General features: G+C 40.6%; 1 protein-coding gene across 3 annotated transcripts in view; it reads right to left on the reverse strand.

The window, feature by feature from the left end:
* ABHD2 (abhydrolase domain containing 2, acylglycerol lipase) overlaps positions 1-20,253 on the reverse strand; it is a 40,515-nt gene extending 20,262 nt beyond the window's left edge. Inside the window, exons 1-4 of one of the 3 annotated variants that reach the window (XM_032232533.1) lie at positions 20,131-20,253; positions 12,725-12,804; positions 10,427-10,628; positions 961-1,136 (exon numbers count right to left, since the gene is read on the reverse strand). In XM_032232533.1, coding sequence (XP_032088424.1) covers positions 961-1,136; positions 10,427-10,620 — 370 coding nt within the window. In that variant the 5' untranslated portion in view covers positions 10,621-10,628; positions 12,725-12,804; positions 20,131-20,253. Of the gene's footprint in view, positions 1-960; positions 1,137-10,426; positions 10,629-12,724; positions 12,805-19,752; positions 19,985-20,130 lie in introns of those variants that run through there. The other 2 variants (XM_032232530.1, XM_032232531.1) reach the window with 2 other exon arrangements.
* Positions 20,254-21,407: the final 1,154 nt, after the last annotated feature.

Raw genomic sequence — 21,407 nt, forward strand, 5'->3', positions numbered from 1 at the left:
CCAGGTTGTTAAGTAAATCTGGCTTCCGCATTGACTAGGCTTGCCAAAAAGTTGCAAAAGGTAATTGCATGACCTCGGGATACAGCAACAGTCATAAGTATGAACCAGTTGCCAAGCATCTGGATTTTGATCACGCGATCATGGGGATGCTACAAAGGTTGCAACTGTGAAAAACGGTTGTATGTCATTTTTTTCAGTGCCGTGGTAACTTTGAACGGTCACTAAACAAACCGTCGTAAGTCTAGGGATGACCTGTACCTAGTCACCGATCTCACAGGCAGTCTACCTTTAACAGGATAGGAACGACATTTGAAATTTTATCCCTAAAGTAGAAAATCATGAAGCCATGAAGCAATTCCTCTTATCTGACGGCTATAAAAAATAATCTCTCTTGATATGTATCATATAGGCAGCTCTCAGGCCAGAGGTTCAAAATTCACCCCTTCCCCCAAACGCCAAAACTCAGATTGGAATTATAGCCCCAATAAATATCCAGCCTCTCTATGGGGGTAAATAGAATAACAGAGTTGGAAGGGACCTTGGAGGTCTTCTAGTCCAACCCCCTGCTCAGGCAGGAAACCCTACACAACTTCAGACAAATGGATATCCAATTTCTTCTTTAAAACTTCCAGTTTTGGAGCATTCACAACTTCTGGAGGCAAGTCGTTCCACTGATTAATTGTTCTAACTGTCAGGAAATTTCTCCTTAGTTCTAGGTTGCTTTTCTCCTTGATTTGTCCCCCCCCCCCCCCAATTGCTTCTTGTTCTACCCTCAGGTGCCTTGGAGAATAGTTTGACTCCCTGTTCTTTGTGGCAGCCCCTGAGATATTGGAACACTGCTATCATGTCACCCCTAGTCCTTCTTTTCATTAAACATTCATTAAACGTTGTAGTTGGTATTTTCTGCAAATATTTACTCAAACTTCTGAGTCAAGAAAGAAAAGATAGGGACAGGCTAACCTTTGCTGCTGTTTTCAGCTAGTGGTTCAAAGAGGTCAAAAGTTGCTGTGGCACCATCTGCCATGGTGAGGTACTTGCGAAGCCCATAAGGATGCGGTGAACTTACTCTCCCCATCTTCCCGTAAAGAGCAGTCTGGATGTGCCCACTCTTTCCCCAGATCAAAGGTGGAATGTACCTAAAGAGAAAATGGAAATGCTTGCATTGAAATTGCAATATCACTTAGATTTATATACCACTTCATAGTGCTTCACAGCCCTCTCTAAGCACTTTACAGAGTCATCCTCTTGCCCCCAACAATCTGGGTCCTCATTTTACCCACCTCAGAAGGATGGAACGCTGGGTCAACCTTGAGCGTGGTGAGATTTGAACTGCCGAACTACAGCTAGCAGTCAGCTAAAGTAGCCTGCAATACGGCACTCTTAATCACTGGGCCACTTCGGGTCTATACGTGCAAATCTGAGCTTTTGCTTTCAGACCCATATTTAATTTATAGTGCAAATACTTGTATTTTCAAAGAACGGCAGAAAGGAAAACCCAATACATAAAACATGCATAGAAAGTGGGGGGAAAATATGGGGAAAAATCAAAGTATAATATAACATTGTAATAATGAAGAGTTTCAATTCCCATATATGTTATCCATAAAACCAATGTAAATCAATCAATAAATATAGATATTTAATTCATTAGCAGGATGTCTTGGACACAAATGTTTACCTCTACAAAAACAACATAAATAAAGATAGATCTTTTATTAGCAGGCCAGCTTGGACACAAATGTTTACGCAAGTTAATGTACAATCTAGATAGTTCAGATAAATAGCAGAGGTCACTGTTAAGAGCCAAAGGGGCAACAGATGACAAACCTGATATATTGGGTATAATTTAGTGACCTCTGAAAAAACACTTCCCAAAGCAGCACCCTTTTAAGAGAGCAAACAACATATATATTAGACTTACCACTAAAGTAGCATAACGAGTGATAAAGCAGATGGCCTTTTATCTTAATTTTATGGCTTTAGACATACTAAAGGGGAAATGGTAAAGAAGAGGAAATAAAGAGGTTAAAAGTGAAAGGACATTGCTTTCAACAACGCCATAATCTTGCCAGAAAACCCCGGGCTAGCATTTCAAACAGGACAAGCACATTCTTTAGAGGCTGATCATCCAGAAAAAAATATATAACAGAATGGCCCTGCCGATCAAGCTAGGAGCCATTTTAGTCCAATATTTTGTGGTCGTTAAGTCGAGGACCACCGGTAACGTTCTGTTAAATATTTAAACAGGGAACAGCTAGTCAGCACTGCTCAGGAACCCAAGTACAGCATGTAAAGTAATTAGCATCCTCATTATGGGGAGTAAAAGCTGAAATACTTGTTACAGAAAGGGCTTGAAACATTGTTATAGAAATGACTTGAAAAGCTGCTACAGAAATGGTTCGAAACACTGTTATAGAAATAGGAATCCAAAGGCTGAGGTTGTAACTTTTTGTTGTTGTTGTCTATTGTGTCAAATTATATATATATCACAAATAAAAAAAACCATATATATATATACATATACACACACACACACACACATATAAATGAGACCTACCAAAAGAAAGGAAGAAAAGGGATTCTGATTATCTATCTATCTATCTATCTATCTATCTATCTATCTATCTATCTATCTATCTATCTATCTTATAATCAGAAGTCCCCTTTCTTCCTTTCTTTTGGTAGGTCTCATTTTTTTCAACTTTCTTTTGTTTCTATTTGTGTTTTATATTACGATAAACTTTAGCAAAATAGACAAAAGGAGAATAAAAGTGGAAACGGCTGGAATGGAGAAATGCTCGATCCTGAGGAGTGGGGGAGGGAGGAGGGAAAACAGACAAGAGTGGCATATATACAAAAAGGAATGAAAAGAGCCTTCAGAGGAGGCCCATAAATGGAAAGGAGGGGGAGGGGGAGAAAGGCAGACACTTATTGAAGGAATTTGTGATGTCATGGAATCTCTGACAGTAATAAAGTAATAAAGCAGTGGGACACTAGATTGTGGTCCTATCCTATTTGTTTGCAGAGACATTCATGCATCTTTCACGTTCAATGCAGTGCTTTAAACTGACTAGCAGTGCATGCTTGAAGGGTTATCCACACAGTTATTAAATGCTCGTACTGGAAATTAAAGGGTTGAGGGTTTTTTTTTTTTTTTTTTGCAGTTTGGCCACCCCCCCTAAGTTCTTTCAGAAATGAAATGCATTAAAAGTGACAAACCAGAACACATTTGAAATCTTTGTGATTAATAACACAGGAATGTGCGCGTTTAAAACTCTGATGAAAATATTCCAAAAGCCTTTTCTTATTTGTCAATGAAACACAAAGCTATCAAGCTTCAGTGGCACAATTCCTACCTTCTCACCACAACCCACTGGAATGTTTCTTTAGGACCGCCTATAGCTTTTGATAAAGTAAAGATTCCCCTGGCACATGCGTGCTGGTCATTCCCAACTCTAGGGGGCAGTGCTCATCTCTGTTTCAAAGCTGAAGAGCCAGCGCTGTCCAAAGATGTCTCCGTGGTCATGTGGCTGACATGACTCAACGCCAAAGGTGCACGGAAAGCTGTTACCTTCCCACCAAAGGCGATTTCTATTTTTCTACTTGCATTTTTACATGCTTTCGAACTGTTTACTGTTTATTAGGATTTGTATGCCGCCCGCTCTCGAGAGACTCAGGGCGGCTTACAGATAAAGGCAGGAAGGGGGAACATATAAAAATTAAAAACAGATATTAAAATTTCACAACATTCATATAGCTTAGAATGGGGCTGGATAAATCAGCAGCCCCAGGCCTGCCGGAACAACCAGGTCTTAATCGCTTTGCGGATGGCCGGAAGAGTAGTAAGGGTCCGGATCTCCACGGGGAGATCGTTCCATAGGGCTGTAGCAGCTACAGAGAAGGCTCTCCCCCGGGGAGTCGCCAGCCGACATTGACCGGCAGATGGACACTGGAGGAGGCCTAGTCTGTGAGATCTTATAGGTTGGCAAGAGCTGGAGCTCACTCCATCACATGGTGCTAGGGATTCGAACTTAATTGTGATCGACAAGCTCATCGTCTTAGCCACTGAGCCACCACATCTTTGTATAGCTTTTGATATAAAAAGCAATGATGTTATAATATCACTGTTGACTTGGGTATTGTAAAGGGTGGCATTACTTTACATTAACTCTATTTTTAGATGAGTGATGGTATTAGAAGTTCATCACTCTGTTCCTCTGGGCTCCATTTTATCCATCAACTTATTTAACACACACACACACACACATATATATAAGGGGCTCCATTTTATCCATCAACTTATTTAACACACACACACACACACACACATATATATATAAGAGCTGAGAACAGGGCACAAGAGTTGTGCCTAAAATGCAAATTACACTCTGCTCAAGCTTTTATTTTCATTTAGCCCAAATGAGCCAACAAGTATTTGGAATCAGTCCTCCAGCACAGAACAAGGGTGAATGAGAATTAATTCACTAAAGAATGTTCCTGCCATTTGGCTTGTATGCCCAGTTGGGAGTCCAGCTTGTCGTGAAGGACAGGCTGCACACTAGAACATCAAGTGCGAAAGTTAAATGGTGCCCTTGTTCCTGGATATGTAAATGTCCTCTATGACAAAGTACTTTTTAATCGGTTGATATGCTGACAGTGAGCCCCACCTAGAAAAGGAAGAGCTGGGTTACGGTTATCATGCGGTGTAATCTCTCTGTTGGATTACTGCAATGGGTTGGAGATAAAAATACTTTTGTTGGAGACTGGGAAGGATTTTGAGTTACTTCAAAACAGATGCACTGGCTTTCAGCCTGTTTCCTATTCAAAGTGCTAGGTTGAATTTAAATGAAATTCCCGCCATATATCTTTGCTGATCAAGTAGCTTCTCTGCTAGGTGCCATGATTATAGAATATTCTTCCAAGGAGACATACAGTAGTAAGAGAGACTTTTACTTCAAAGCACCTGAGGGCAGGAAAAGAAGCAATGGATGGATAATAATCAAGGAGAGAAGCAACTGAGAACTAAGAAGAAATTTCATGACAGAAGAATTAATCGGTGGAAAAACTTGCCTCCAGAAGTTGTGAATGTTCCAACACTGGATGTTTTTTAAAATGATGTTGGACAACCTTTGTCTGAAATGTTATAGTGTTTTCTCCCTGAGGAGGGGGTTTGACAAGAAGACCTCCAAGGTCCCTTATTCTATTCTATTCTATTCTAATCCTAATCCTACTCTACTCAACAAGCTGTAATTTGTTAGTTTATCACACTAAGATTTATACCATGGTTTACAAACCACAATGAATGGGTCCATATAGTACTACTAAGTCAAAATTAAATAATTTGCATCATGGCTTAATTCAATGTATAAGCTGGCTCCTATGTTAAAACTTTCATATAAAAGTATGGGTGTCCATCACTGGAGGCTTTTAAGAAGAGATTGGACAGCCACTTGTCCAGAATAATATAGGGTCCACTGCTTGTGCATGGGGTTGGAGTAGAAGACCTCCAAGGTCCCTACCAACTCTGTTCTGTTCTGTGCAGCCTAGTGTGTAATATGTATTCTTGTCCAAATCACTAAAGGCTGAAAAAAACTATTTGCTAAACATAAACTCTGCCTTGTTACATTTAATCTCTGCAGAGTATCCATTCAATGTGGATATCTAAAACCTACCATTTGGAATAGAACACAATAAGCCACTTTTGCTACAGAGATTTAACTGAATTTATTCAGTTTTAACACTGTCCAACTTCCAAGTGACTCTGGGTGGTGCACTTTAACGCTTAAGGGAACAGAAAATACTGTAAAATAATCATAAAAAGAATTTTTTAAAAAACAAGAACAATGGCAACTCTGGCTAAAACATGGCCACAAGTAACCTTACCAGAGTCCCAACCATCCTAGGATGTGTGAATGATGTGTGTTTGTGTTTTTATTTTTATAGTTATAATGTACACTGAGAAGGGCATTTAATTTCATTGTACAATGTGCAATGACAATAAACTAAACTAATTTACCGTGTTTTCCCGAAATTAAGACAGGGTCTGATTTTCTTTTGCTCCCCAAAATAAGCACTTGGCCTTATTTTCGGGGAGGTCTTATTATTTTTGAGGTGTAGGAGGTGGCGAGTGTAGTCACCTCATGGCTGCTGCTGTGTTGCAATATTTTCAGGGGAGGGTTTATTTTAGCACATGCGCTCAAAAGCCTGATTGGGCTTATTATCCGGGGAGGTCTTATTTTAAGGGAAACACTGTAAACTAACCTAAAGCCTGGGAGAACAGACAAGTCTTCAGGATTTCTGAAATATCATCAAGGAGCATTGATATCTTGAGTGCTACATGGATATCAAGAACCTCAATCCACAAGGCTTCCAAAAAGTTGGTGGCCCATGCTTGGAACCCCCTTTTTGTCACATCTCTATTATTCATCTATTCTGCTAAAGTAGGGGGACACTACCTTCCCAATCGTGCTAAGAATATCCAGGCCTTTACCACATGCTGTTTGCAGTTCCATTACTTCACAACCCAGCATTAACTATTGTTGAACGATTTGGAGGTAACCCTGAACAAATAGCCAGATTAATGTAATCACTGAGTTGGTGGAAAGCGAATTAAATCCCATCAACTGTGCCCCGAGAATGCTATTTTTCATGGGCCTATTTGAAAAACTCGACTGCTTCACAAGCTGATTTGATTAGAAACGAAAAGTGCAATTTGACCTACATGTGTTGTTATCCATTTGTTCGGAGATCAAGCTAGAAGAAATATGCAAAATCTCTTAAGCTTCAGTAAGATCCTTGGAATTCCCAGATGAAACACGGCAATTAAAATTCCACGCATTCTGCACCCAGTTTAATGGCAGCAATTTTCCCCCCTGTTCCACACTTTGCATCAGCTGTCATTTCTGAAGCTATCTAAGTGCAGGTTAGAATATGAAAAAGAATATTTGTTAAAGCCTTAGGTTTTTAAGTACAAACCCATTACAACGGATCCAGCTAACTGAAAGAATTATACAACATATTGGAGGGGTGTTTTTTTTTTGCTAGTTCGCAAGGAAAAGATTTAGCTAAATGGAAATCCAGTGGAGGGGACAGAAACTTAATTAAGTACTTGTATAATACAGATATCGTTCAGGAAAAAAATTGGTTCCTTCAAAAAAAAATTTATGAGCAGATGATCTTCCAGAACTATGGATGAGTAAATGTAACACAATATTATGCCTTTACTTGTGGGTTGGGGTAGGAAATTTGTGCTCAATGTTCTGAAAGGACAGAATATTCTTAAAGGCCGACTTTCACTCCTGGTGTCATAAGAACCATTTGTTCCTGAGGTTATAGAAATAGAGAACTTAAAATGTATTGGTTCATTTCAGGAGAAAAGGGAACCATACCAGGAAGTACAGTAATTTTAGTTCTCATGTATAATATACAGATAGTTCTTGACTTACAACAGTTCATTTAGTGACCATTTGAAGTTACAACGGCACTGAAAAATGTGACTTCTGTTTTTCAGTTATGAAGCGATCAAAATTCAGACACTTGTCAACTGGTTCATGTTTATGGCCGTTGCTGTGTCCCAAGGTTATGTGACGAATGCTTTACTTAACAATAGAAATGTTGGGCTCAATTGTGGCCATTGAGGACTACTTGTACTACTAGAGGTAAACAAATTGTCACGAATTCTGCAGTTAATACAAACATAATGCAACGAATTAAGTTAACAACAACAACAATAATAATAATCAAAACTGCAGATATTTTTCTATGTGTAAAATGTATCTGTTCCCCGCGCCCTCAAAAAATGTTGAAGCTGATGAGGTATGGTGTTCTTTGGGGTACCTGCAGGCATGCACACAAAAGAGGGATAAGAAAGCACCCAGTAGCTAGGAAAGAGCCATTAAATCAACATTTTAAAAAGATAACATATAAAGGTGGAATAGTCAGGAAAGGGAAGAGATAAGGCAAGTTCTGATATAGCACAAAAACTTGTAGAAGTATAAAGTTGTAGGTTCCCCTCACACATATGTGCTAGTTGTTCCTGACTCTAGGGGGTGGTGCTCATCTCTGTTTCAAAGCCAAAGAGCCAGCGCTGTCCGAAGACGTCTCCGTGGTCATGTGGCTGGCATGACTAAACGCTGAAGAATGCACGGAACCCTGTTACCTTCCCACCAAAAGTGGTCCCCATTTTTCTACTTGCATTTTTTACATGCTTTCAAACTGCTGGGTTGGCAGAAGCCGGGACAAGTAATGGGAGCTCACTCCGTTACGCGGCGCTAGGGATTCATAACCGCTGACCTTTCTGTTTGACAAGCTCAGCGCCTCCCTGAACTATGGTGGTTTAGTGTTCCTTGAATTCAGAAACAGCAGCCAACAAGTTAGCATAAAATCCCAGTTTGCAAATCAGCATCAGCCCACAGCACCAACATCCAGCCATTAAACCTGCTTTCCTTTTACTTCTTAAACACAGATGGGAAAGGGGAATGGGGTTGTTTTCATATCTGCATATGGTTATACATCAAACTCAGAAGCTTGGAGGGAACGTTCCTTCACAAAGCACCCAGATTACCGTGGGCAAAGGCGGTAATCAGACTGCATTCTGCTGGCACACAATACCAATGAAAAGCTTCTTGATGTGAGTAGTAAAACTAGATAATCCAATTACTAAACTTTCTCAGAGGAAAGAGAGCACAAGGCAGGCAGGCAGTCATTGCCCAGCAATAGGAAAGAGCAGATTTTTTTTACAAGCTGGCTACATATTCACGGGGCTTTTGTTACTTGGAGCTAAAATGTAGATCCACATTCTCTTGCCAGGCAAAATTTAAGTGGAGTGAATTTTAAAATGTGTGAAGAGGGCTGCATCTGTTTTGCTGAGGCTTAAATCTAAAACTGCGATAAATGGGAGATTGTCAGAAAAAAAAGCACCAACAGTTCCCCCTCCCTCTTCCAAAGGGACACAGGGGAATCACTGTTCAGGATATGAAAACATAAAATAGAAAGCAAAAGATATTTACACAAAATGCTGTTAACGGTTGCATCTGAAAAATCCAGGAACTTTCTGAAATAATTGGCGAGTTTTGGTTTTTAATTAATTACCCCTTTTTTCTTAAAACTGCCGTAACAACATGCATAGCATAAGCATCTTTGAGTGATTTCCGAAGTAAAGCACAGCAAAATACTTCAAATATACACTATAAGTGAACATTATCATAAGGGGAAGACTAAAATAAGCCCTTGGAAGATGTTACAGAACCTATTATAAAAACCAAAATCAAATAATAATAATAATAATAATAATAATTTGCAGCCATAATCTATATCACACCTATCTCCTTCCCCAAATAGTTCAAGGGCAAAATTGGATATTGACAGATGTTACTGATGTATTTTTACAGCCATTCAGGAACACAGGAGGGTTGAATGCAAAAGAAAAGCAAGGCTTGGAAATCAACTACATTAGGAGTCTGAGATTGCACAAGATTTCCTGAGGCCGATGGGCACCACTCCTTCAACTATCCAAAACAAAACAAATTAGTCTGTAATTAGACTAGCCAATTTAGTCTCTACCTGAATTTCAACTTCAGATCTAAAAAGGTCTCTCAGAAGTGCTTCCCCCCCCCCTCCCACCCCCAAAGAAGTAGTTTCGCAGCTTCTCCGATTCAACCACACCTTGGATCCTGGCTGAATTGATGGTTTCAGATGTATAGAGGCAGACTTGCTCTCCTTTTAGGATATAGAGATTTTTGTAAAGTAGGGACTTTTAATTAAGCAAAGCAATTTTCATTTACTGTAGGAAGAGGTTCAAAGGCAAGGCTTTTAGGATGTAAAGCGTGTGATCAAGTTGCTTCCAATTTTGAACACAGCTTCCTAATAAGGTAAAGGTTCCCCTCGCATGCATGTGCTAGTTGTTCCCAACTCTAGGGGGCGGTGTTTATTTCCATTTCAAAGCCGAAGAGCCAGCACTGTCCGAAGACGTCGCCGTGGTCATGTGGCCGGCATGACTCAACGCCGAAGGTGCATGGAACCATGTTACCTTCCCACCAAAGGTGGTCCCTATTTTTCTACTTGCATTTTTTACGTGCTTTCAAACTGCTAGGTTGGCAGAAGCTGGGACAAGTAACGGGAGCTCACTCCATTATGCGGCATCAGGGATTTGAAGCGCTGAACTGCTGACCTTTCTGATCGACAGGCTCTTAGCCACTGAGCCAACACGTCCCTCTACTTTTGTACATTACTGTCGTAAAGGAGGCACTTTTAATTAAGCAAAGCAAATTTCATTTACTGTAGGAAGAAGTTATGAAGGCAAGTCTTCTGGGATGTAGAGAAAGAGTCTAACCTGATGAAGTTGCTTCCAATTTTGTACACAGCTTCCTGTTATCTTAACATTCAATCAAAATAGCCAAATAATTCCACATATTGGTGGACTACTCACTCTTTAGTTAGGAGAGGGCACGATTTTATTAGGAAGCGGGCTAAAGGTGTGTCTTGGTAGATGAGCTCAGGAGGAGCAGTTGGGCTCTTCAGATTCAGGCAACGGACAATAATGTAAAGAACAGCAGCGACAGCAGCCAATTTAACCCCATCAAACACTGCCGGCAGCTCAGGGGTTTCTATTAAGGAACTCATCTTGCTATCTGAAAAAGAAAGGGGATAAAAAGTTTGGAAAACAAATATTAACCTGTCAAGTTAAAAAAAAAGCTTTCAAATCTAAGACCGCTCAAGGAAATTTCATACAGAACAGATCATCCAGTTCAGCATCAGAAACCTGCCTACATAACTTAAAAAAATATTTGGATCTGATAACAAAACAGAGGTATTTTGAAGGCAAGAAACTAGGAGACTGTGAGTTCTAATTCCACCTTATGTGTGAAAGCTGGCCGGGTGACTTTGGGCCAATCACCAGGAGACAGTGAGTTCTAGTTCTGCCTTAAGCATGAAAGCTATACCAGAGAGACTTTGAATCCCTAGTACAGGTCTCCTGCCTGAGCCGGGGGTTGGACTAAATGGCCTCCAAGGTCCCTTTCAACTCTGTTACTGTTTCCCGTCACTTTCTCTCTAAGTCCAGCCCTACTCCACAGGGCTTTTATTATGAGGAAAATAGGAAGAGGAAGGAGAATCAGGTATGTTCTCCACCTTGAGTTATTTAGTTAAAAAAATAATAAAGTGGAATAAAAATAAATGAATACTTTTTACTGCCACATTTTCAAAGGACAAAGTTTGTTTAATCTGACGGTACTACCCAAAATTCCACATTTCATTATGGATTAAGAGTGTGCAAGGTTTTTTATTTAAAAAAAAATATTACTCTGCTTGAAAAATCATTATAGGCTTCCTTAATGTATTTCAGTCACTTATCTGTGTACCAAGAAAAGAAACCTTATCTCAAAGACAAAATCAATTAATTGTGGTAAGATAAGCCCGGTTGAGAAGTTTAATGGGATCTGTGAAGATGACCTTGAAGGAACATGGGAAAGAGATGCTGCCTAGGAAACAATCAGACAAGAGAGGGTGGTGCCCCCAGTGGCTTATGGGTCAGACCAACGTAGGAAGGACCTGCCCTAACCGATTAAGCAGTTGAAAGAGCTGGCAGGAAATTTATGGCGTCAGACTCACAATAAAAGAGTATTAGTTCATCATTGTTACTTCCTCTCTGGTTTAGCTGGGAGGGTTGATATTAATTTTGCAAGCTTGAAAGTACAAACTTCCCATCACAGATTTTTAACTGCTGGATCCAATAGGGCGAGGCCTCCCTAAGTTTCTTTCTCTGACTCTTCCCCTCATTCTCCAAAGTCATCTACACATTCCATTACAAAAAGGTGCTAAATAAAATATAGCTGATCACTTGTAAAAGGTAGGAAATGGATCTATTCTGAGCAAATGTATTGCATCATCTTCCTTTTCTCTACTGGAGGGATTAATCACGCAGGCGGTGACTATGCACTGTACAGTACAATCCACATTTTTATCAATGCTCTTCAGTTTTTTTGGTACAATATCTAACTACACCTGTTTGATAGCATTGTAGGTTATCTGTTTTGTTTTATGACTAATAAAGTAAGCTATGTCTCATTTTAAAACTTGATAAGTTCCCCCCCCCCCCAAAAAAAAACTTACAGAAAAGTTGTATCCAGCGGGGGTGGGGGGGATGGAAGAAAGCAGTGGTGGATTAAATTTTTTTACTACCGGTTCTGTGAGCGTGGCTTGGTGGGCGTGGCATGGCTTGGTGGGCGTGGCAGCAGAAGGATACTGCAAAATCCCCACTCCCTCACTACCCAACTAACCTGCTTTCTAGCTCCGTTCTCCTGTGCAGGGCAACAGAAGAAGACCCAGCCGATCAGCTGGGACTCGGGAGGCAGAGAATAGATGGGGGAGGAGCCAGCCAGAGGTGGCATTTGCCAGTTCTCCAAACTATTCCAAATTTCCGCTACCGGTTTGCCAGAACCAGTCAGAACTGGTTGAATACCACCTCTGGAAGAAAGGATATTTCCCAAGGATATCAAGTCTGTCTTTAAATGTGCGATCTGAAATACATTCTCCAATTTTGTACTCCTACTTGATATAGTATTCCTGCCCAAATTTTAACCAGAAGACTATAAGCAAGTAGATGAAAGAAACACAGAGAGAACATTCCATTACTTCCTGATTTGTCTGGGTTGATCCTTTAGCAGGAACAATAGCTAGTTAATATAATACTGTAGGAAACAATGCATTCCAAGCATACAAAACCCACCTGCGTAGTATGACACTTATTCTTAAAAACAGGAAACTCCAGGCTGTCTAAGCAAGTATGAAGTCCAATTCAAAGTTAGCCTATAAAACAAAATCAGATTATATATCACTCTATTGGCAGCAGTAATACACACAAGAAACAAGTCACAACAAACCATAGGGTATCCTACTTAAAACAAAAGCTATCTGCTATTCTATTTTTGGCCCATTCCATACAAATCTGTTCGATAGGAGCCACTTCAACTGCATCTTCATCATTACTTATCCAGTGGGGGAAACATTGTGCATAAAATTTGTCTTCATATTACAAATCAATTGTATGATCGTTTGCACAAAAATGAAAACAAAAGTACATTCTCTTAGATAGGCGTTGATGATCATAGTTTCATTTATCTCCAAACCACTTGGAGATAGGCTGGAGGTAGCTAGCTAGATGAACAGACAGGTCTGTGTGTGTGTGTGTGTGTGTGTGTGTGTGTTGTATGAAGAACCTAGTGATAATCAACAATACTGTTTTCATAATGATCCTGAAAACATATTTGTACTAATGGGATAAACTCATAAATTGCTATTACTGATAATAAGCAAGGCAATCATATATAAAAAGCTTATCTCAATGAACTAGGAAGCCATACAAAGTGAATTCTTTCTGTAATATGCTTCCATTATTTTATAATCATTATGGGTTTTTCTTTTTTTGAAATCCGAGGTGATGGGGAGAAGAAAAACAAGCACTGTTCACAAATTATTCAGATAATTTGCCCAACTGCTATTTTTTAAAGATTACGGTTTTCATCTTGAGCAATGATCCTTTCTGGGTATTGCAAATGACCCGAACAAAACATAAACAGGAAGGAAAGTCTAAAAGACAAGTTTAAAACAGAAATCCCTTCAGTAAATGTTAGGATTCTCTATAGTAGTCCTTCTACTGTCTTTTCCAAAGTGCTGTTTTAGCAATGCAACTGTACAGTGATATCCACAGCATAAAATGTGTGAATCTTTTACTCCTTATGTTGGTGATAACGTATTTTTCTGTTATTAGGAAATGTAATGAACAAAAATAAAAAGCAATAGTGATACAATAAAATGTAACAGCAATAAAATAAACTAGTTTTTTTTAAACAAAGGAATAAAAAGAGCCATATAACATTAATGTACAAGTGGCTCATTTCTCAGACTATATGGGCTAACATCAACTATATTACCTAAAGCAGTAATATAGATGCATTCATGACCAAAGCATATTTTATAGCAGCAGCCATCACAACAAGCTGCAACATCAAATGAAAACATGTGTTTTGTGCCATGATGACATACTATAATGATACTTGACAGAGATATGCAACTTGCACATAATTTCCGTGATGACATCAACATGAACATATCACCATCTCCTCGTGTACACCCTGAACGCTCATACAGGTAGTTCTTGACTTACAACAGTTCATTTAGTAACCATTTGAAGGTATAACGGAGTTTGGGAACCCATTTTTGCTGACTGAGCGCTCGGGCCATCACAGGTGCCCCTGACACAAGTGATGTCGAGGTGGTCACACCCTCCCTTACCACCACCACCACCCTGAGTTCAAACACAACTCTGATGCGGCCCTCAATTAAATCGATTTTGACAATCCTCCTTTATAGACAGGCTCAAGCCCATTTTTAGAACACTATTTTCAGGTTTATGGAACAGTTCTGAAAGGAAGTGAATTCATTTGCAAAATATTCATTCCTAACATTGTTATATAGCAATGATAGCAAGTTCTTCTTTTTTTGTTCTACTTTACATCACAGGAAGTTCAAATGCATTGTGTGCATGTTTTACATGTGTGTGTGTGTGCGCGCGGGTGTGTGTATATATAGTTAATGTACATGTGTACAGTAAATGTACAACTTAAATACAGTAAATTAGTCATAAAGTAAAACAGAAAATCTATAAAGCTTTTTAAAATTAACATGCCAATTTCTTCCCTCGAAAGAAAGTATTAACATGCAATCTATACTTTCAAAAGTAGAATTTAAATAATATATTTCTGGACCTAGCTTTCTTAGTGCAAAGGAAAGACTCTGTTCTATTACTCACCATGACAAAAGCCAACCAAAAACCTTTTACAAATCTGTTGTCTCAATAAAAAACCCGTAGAGGTGTTAAAATTTATTCCATATTCTTAAACTGTCTGAAGAGCAATAAAAGGGAATGTTTTCTGTCATTTCAGACCTGGGCCAAATTCCCCTATCTCATATAAATATAACAAACTTCCAATAAAATCTGACAAATGTTTTTAAAACAGCATTGTTAGAGAGGCATCAAAGATTTGTTATATGACCAAAGCAAGAAAAAGAGATTTAAAGTCATGCCTTTTCAACAAAACTGGGTATCCTACACAAGTAATTTGTCGAAAGAAAATACACGTTGTTTTAAGTTTAAGTTTTATTTTATTTATATGCCGCCCTATTCCCTAAAAGGGACTCAGGGCGGCGAACAACTTAAACGGGAAGGGGAAACATACAAGTACAAAATAAACATATTAAAATGACCAACAACCACACCTGTCGAGAGGGGAGGGGAGCTCATCAACCCCAGGCCTGCCAACACAGCCAGGTTTTAACGGCTTTTCGGAAAGCAGGGAGAGAGGCGAGGGTCCGAATCTCTGTGGGGAGTTCGTTCCAAAGGGCCGGAGCTGCAACAGAGAAGGCCCTCCCCCGGGTCGTAGCCAGATGGCATTGGCTGGTGGATGGAACCCGGAGGAGGCCGATCCTGTGCGATCTAATGGGTCTTTGGGAGGTAATTGGCAGCAGGTGGTCTCTCAAGTACCCAGGTCCAATACCATGAAGGGCTTTATAAGTAATAACTAGCACCTAAGTGCAAGAAAAGAATAAATGAATTGAAATTGCAGGTGGTTCACCAGAAAGTGTCAGAAAACAATGCCTACAGCTGAAAAACAGAGTAGACAATATCAAGAAATGGGGATGTCAAGAAATATCAGGGAAATATTGCAATAGTTTGTGTTAAAAGCAATTTGGAAGATTCCGAAAAGTAAAATACGGCATCGAATTATTTCTTGACTTTCCCATAGCCCCGATCTTGGCATTTTAATTATTATTAAATGCAAGATAATGTGAGAATGTTACTATTAAAAAGGTAAAGGTTCCGAAGATGTCTCCGTGGCTTTGTGGCCGGCATGACTAAACGGCAAAGACACATGGAACACTGTTCCCTTCCCACCAAAGGTGGTTCCTATTTTTCTACTTGCATTTTTATATGCTTTCGAACTGCTAGGTTGGCAGAAGCTGGGACAAGTAACGGGAGCTCACTCCGTTACGTGGCGCTAGGGATTCGAACCGTCAAACTGCCACCCTTTCTGATCGACAAGCTCAGCGTCTTAGCCACCAAGCCACCGCGTCCCAATGTTATGATTATTGTTAGGTTAAAAAAAAAAACCACTGCCTACTATTTGTTTTAAAAGCCAGGAATCATAAATGCAACTCTGTGTCAATTGAATAGGTAAAAACATGCCCTTGAACTGTAGTTCATTTTTCTATTCTGACAGCGATTCCAAGACATCATGATTCCAAGAACCATTATTGAGAAGAAATCAGGATTTATATCATAACATAAAACAAAGCTGTACAGCAGCAGTGATATTCAATGTTAAGATGCCACAGGAATTCACTTACCCAATCCAATGGAACTATTAGATTGCTAACACAATTAACTGCAGAGGAGAACCAAAGACTTTTTCTGTACCTGCAGGCAAGATGTATCTAGTCTAGGCCTCCTTGCACATTAATTGGACTAACACACTTTAGAAGCGTGATTGTGTAATCCCCCCCCTGGCAAACTACTTAACGTGACATTAAATAAGCCAAATAAATAGCGAAGACCCATAAAAAGCTATTAAAGATTAGACTGCAACACAACTCAGCTACATGAGATGGGAATGATGTAAAAATCAAAAGATAAATAACTATTAAAGAGTTAAATATGGTTGAAAAGGGAATAACTGTCAAAGAATTACTAAAGCAAAAAACTTCGGTGAAGCCACTTTTCAACTTTGGGACGATGGCCAAAACAACAGGGTGTAGACGCATTATTCTCTCCCCCGCCTTAACTCAAGACATAATAGGAACCATTAACAAACACAGATTTGGAAGTCTTTCAAAGGACATCAAACTCCATTTTGCTAAGGCAGATAACTTACTACTGCAGATTATTTGAACTTGCAACATTATTGTATTTTTATCCTATCTATTTATCTATCTAGGCAATGTACATACTTAAGAAATTAAAAAACGCTTGCTCCTGGGGAGGAAAGCTATGGCAAACCTAGACAGCATACTAATAAGCAGAGATATCACCCTACCAACAAAAGTGCGTATAGTCAAGGCTATGGTTTTCCCAGTTGCAATGTACGACTGTGAAAGTTGGACCATAAGGAAGGCTGAGCGCCAAAGAATGGAGGCCTTTGAGCTCTGGTGCTGGAAAAGATTCCTGTACGTCCCTTGGACTGCAAGGCGATCCAATCGGTCAGTCCTAGAGGAGATCAACTCTGACTGCTCTTTAGAAGGCCAGATCCTGAAGATGAAACTCAAATACTTTGGCCACCTAATGAGAAGGAAGGACTCACTGGAGAAGAGCCTAATGCTGGGAACGATGGAGGGCAAAAGAAGAAGGGGATGACAGAGAAAGAGGTGGCTGGATGGAGTCACTGAAGCAGTAGATGTGAGCTTAAATGGACTCCAGAGGATGGTAGAGGACAGGAAGGCCTGGAGTTGTCCATGGGGCCACGATGTGTCAGACAAGACTTCACAACTAACAACAACAACACATACTTAATTGCCCTTCCTGGTGCCTCTTATTTTCCCTACAACAACACTGTGAGGTGGGTTGGGCTGAGAGAGAGTGTCTGGTCCCAAAGTTACCCAGCCAGCTTTCATGCCTAAGGCGGGACTACCATTCAGACTCTTGGTTTCTAGGCCAGCAGCTTAATCACTATGCCAAACTGGCTCCAACATCTTCACAAGGGCACGCTTCCAGCTTCCATTTAAAAAACTACTGTATCCCAAAAAATAAATCCCCACCATTTTTACAAACTATACAATTTGCCTACCTAGCATCTAATTAAAGTTGCCTTTTTAATTTTAGTGCAACTATGAAGTACCATCCAGAACTGACAACTCCCTTCTTCTAACTACTCTATAAAATAGGTACTTAATTGTAAAACTTTCTACAGTAGTTTTGAACTTTTCTTTTATTGTCTCTTCTTTGTATAGTGGAAAGACCAGAAAAGGGGGAGGGGGCAGGATAAGGGTAATGCCATCTTTAAAACCATGCCAGGAAGTGAGTGAGTCTCAGCACATCAACCTCTCAAAGCAAGCTACCAATATCCTAATAGGAGCAGTTTTAGAAAGTGACAAACAAGAGGATAAGGAGGCGAAAAAGCGTGCAATGAGAAAAAACTGCCCTGGAAGAGGAAAAAGTGGGAAGTGAAAAATAAATATGACCTTTCATAATGGATAGTGGAGCCTCTGGAGATTGTTCATGTATGGGATTAAAGTGAGAATCTAAAATCAATTAAACCTCAAAGAAACTTGGAACTCCCATAAGAAAGGACATTCAGGAAGAGAGAAAGGAGGAGGAAGAGTGGAAAGTACCCTTGAAATCAAATCACTGTACAATAACTTGTATTAGATGAAAGAGGAAACTGGAAGAGGAAACCCTCTTTTGTCAACACTGAATTCCTGGGCTGTTAAAAAAAAAGCAAGCTAAGAAGGAGCAATTTCCTTTCCACCTTGGCGCAGCATACAATAAAGCTAATATTTTTAAAGTGCCTCCATTATATAGATATATTTCTATATTCCCCCCCCCCCATCTTTCTTTGCCTCTTTCTGCAGGAATTTAATCACACATATCTTCAAGATGCCTCTTATTCTCTCTTCCATATCTCCCAATTAAGGTAGGAGAAACAAGGAAGGGGGTAGTGGAGGTATCACCTTCATATCCTGGCTCAGGAATTTTGTCAAGGAAGCAGACTATGTTTGCAAACCAGATCCCGGATTAGAAGGGTCTTCAGTTGTTCCAGGACCAGGAGAGTTCTTTGCATACCCTTCCTTAAAGCCTCTTTGAAAACCTGAAATTTCATCTCCTTCTGCTGTCCCAAGCAATCGAGCAACCATTTTTCCCCGTTAATATTTTGTGAACTATTGATCCTTTGAGCAGGTTGACTCTCAAGTGCACTGAGATTCTCAACACAAGTACTACCTTTGAATATTATCAAATGCCACTCAGTTCTTTTTGACTGCCAGCAACCCTGTCGTTCCCCCCCCCAATTATATCAGTTATAACATTCAAAATGTTTTTATTTATTTTGGTTTATCAAGCATGTATGAGAAAACAAGTATAAGTGTGATAATATAATATATAAGAATATAATAACTTGCTATTTGGAAAATTTAAATTTATCAGACTTGAACATTCCGATTCTACCAAAAACCACCCTACTTGGAAGAGCTTATATCCTCCGATGTTACCTTAACAGTTCCTAGGTCCTTGGTTAGGACTTGAGCTGTTGAGCTACCAACCAGCCCCAAAGGCTGTGAATCTCACCAAAGATTAACCAAATAATATTAATAGCAATAGTAATAGTAATAGTAATAATAATAATAATAATAATACTTAATCTCACCAAAGATTAACCAAATAATAATAATAATAATAATGAATAAATGAATAAAGTATATAATAATAAGCATAAGTATAGAAGTATAAGCAGGTATACTTATTCTTGTTGGAACAATCTTTAAAAAAAACCTTGGGCCCATTTAGAAACCCCCCCTAATGAAAATGCCCTTGAAATAAAATAGGAACTGGGGAGGGGGGTTGGGAGGCCAGTGAGGAGAGAGAGAAAAAAAGCCAGGTCTCCCCACCACCACCAATAAAGTGAGTGAAGGGACCAAGCCCCCCTCCCCAATTCCATTTCGCAATTGCCCTTCACGGGTCAGTTACATTCGCTCTCTGCCCCAACCTACCTCACAGGGTTGTCGTCAAGGTAAAATCAGTCCCTCCCTCCCTCCCACGGAAGGTGCCTTGAGCTCTCCGAGGAAGCGACGTCCTGCCCGACCAAAAACAGGATGCGAGTGGCAGAAAGAGAAAACTACGGGCAGTGGCGATGTCAAGGCAAGGCGTCCCAACGGGCTGGCTGAGGCATGATGGGAGTTGTAGTCCAGCCTGTCTAGAGGACTCCAGAGGGGAAAAAAGGGGGGGGGGATAATGCAGCCGCATCCACTGGGGTCGAAAAGAAGGGGGGGGGACAAAGGCGGCTTGAGGATGTGGGGGCGCCTCCGGATCTCGAGCCGGTGGACGGATGGGTCCCTACCCTACCTCACGGCTCCGATTTTGTGCCTCACCTGTGCAGTCCCGACGCCGGCGCTCCCGCCTATTCCCGGCCGGATAACGGCTCCCATCGAGACGTCCCCCCCTCCTTAGGCATGACCTTTCACACACCTTGCGCCGCCGCCGGCTCCTCCCATTCGCGGGCCGCCGCCTTAGTCACTCCATTGGCGGCGGCGCCTGCCACTCGCCGTCACCAAGCGACACGGGATTGGCTCCCGGATGCCGGGTGCGACGAATATTTAAAAAAACTATCGGGTGGAGAAGGAAGAGGCGGGGAAAGAAAGCGGACTTTCCAAGCCGCGAGGGAAGTACCGCTTGCCACGCCGCCACGCCCAGCCGTGAGCAGAGGCGGCGAGCTATTGGGTCCTTGTGACGCAATTGGTCGACGGCGGGGAGGGGAAGGGGGAGGCGGAGTCCGAGGAGGAGAATGGGGCGGGGCTACGTCACGTGTAGCGGAGACAGCGCCTCACCTCCCCGCTTCAGGCTGCCATTTTGAATTCACCCTCTCTGGGTGAAGCAACAATGATGTGGGGTGTGCTAGAAGCTCTCTCGCCCAATTGTTTAGAATTCGATCAAAATCCAGATTATTCCAAAAAATACCAAAACACCGGAATACAAAAAAAAAAAAGACAAAAGGAAAAGGGGGAAAAAACACATACTACATAGTGCACTCCTATCCCCTAGACCTAGAGCAGTGTTTTTCAACCTTGGCAACTTGAAGATGTCTGGACTTCAACTCCCAGAATTCCCCAGCCAGCGAATGCTGGCTGGGGAATTCTGGGAGTTGAAGTCCAGACATCTTCAAGTTGCCATGGTTGAAAAACACTGCCCTAGAGCAGTGTTTTTCAACCTTTTTTGTGCAAAGGCACACTTTTTTCATGAAAAAAATCACGAGGCACACCACCATTAGAAAATGTTAAAAAAATTTAACTCTGTGCCTATATTGACTATATATAAAGTGTTTTTCCCACGGCACACCTTACACTATGTCACGGCACACTAGTGTGCCGCGGCACAGTGGTTGAAAAACACTGCCCTAGAGATCCTTTTCCTTTCTTAAATTTGTTAGATATACAATATATTCCAAAATATCCCCTCCAATACAACATATATTCTTGAGTAGATTTATCCCCTTTGCTTTCCATCAACACTAGTTGCTCCAGTTGCTGCCATTCCGATGCATTCTTGCATGAAATAACCTGGGAGAAAAGCAAGGTTTTACACTTAGGCAGGAAAAAAAAAATCAAAGGGAGAAGGACAGATTAGGCGAAACCTGGCTCAAAAACAGGAA

The sequence above is a fragment of the Thamnophis elegans genome, chromosome 16, assembly GCF_009769535.1.
Source record: "Thamnophis elegans isolate rThaEle1 chromosome 16, rThaEle1.pri, whole genome shotgun sequence".
Classification (NCBI taxonomy): Eukaryota; Metazoa; Chordata; class Lepidosauria; order Squamata; family Colubridae; genus Thamnophis; species Thamnophis elegans.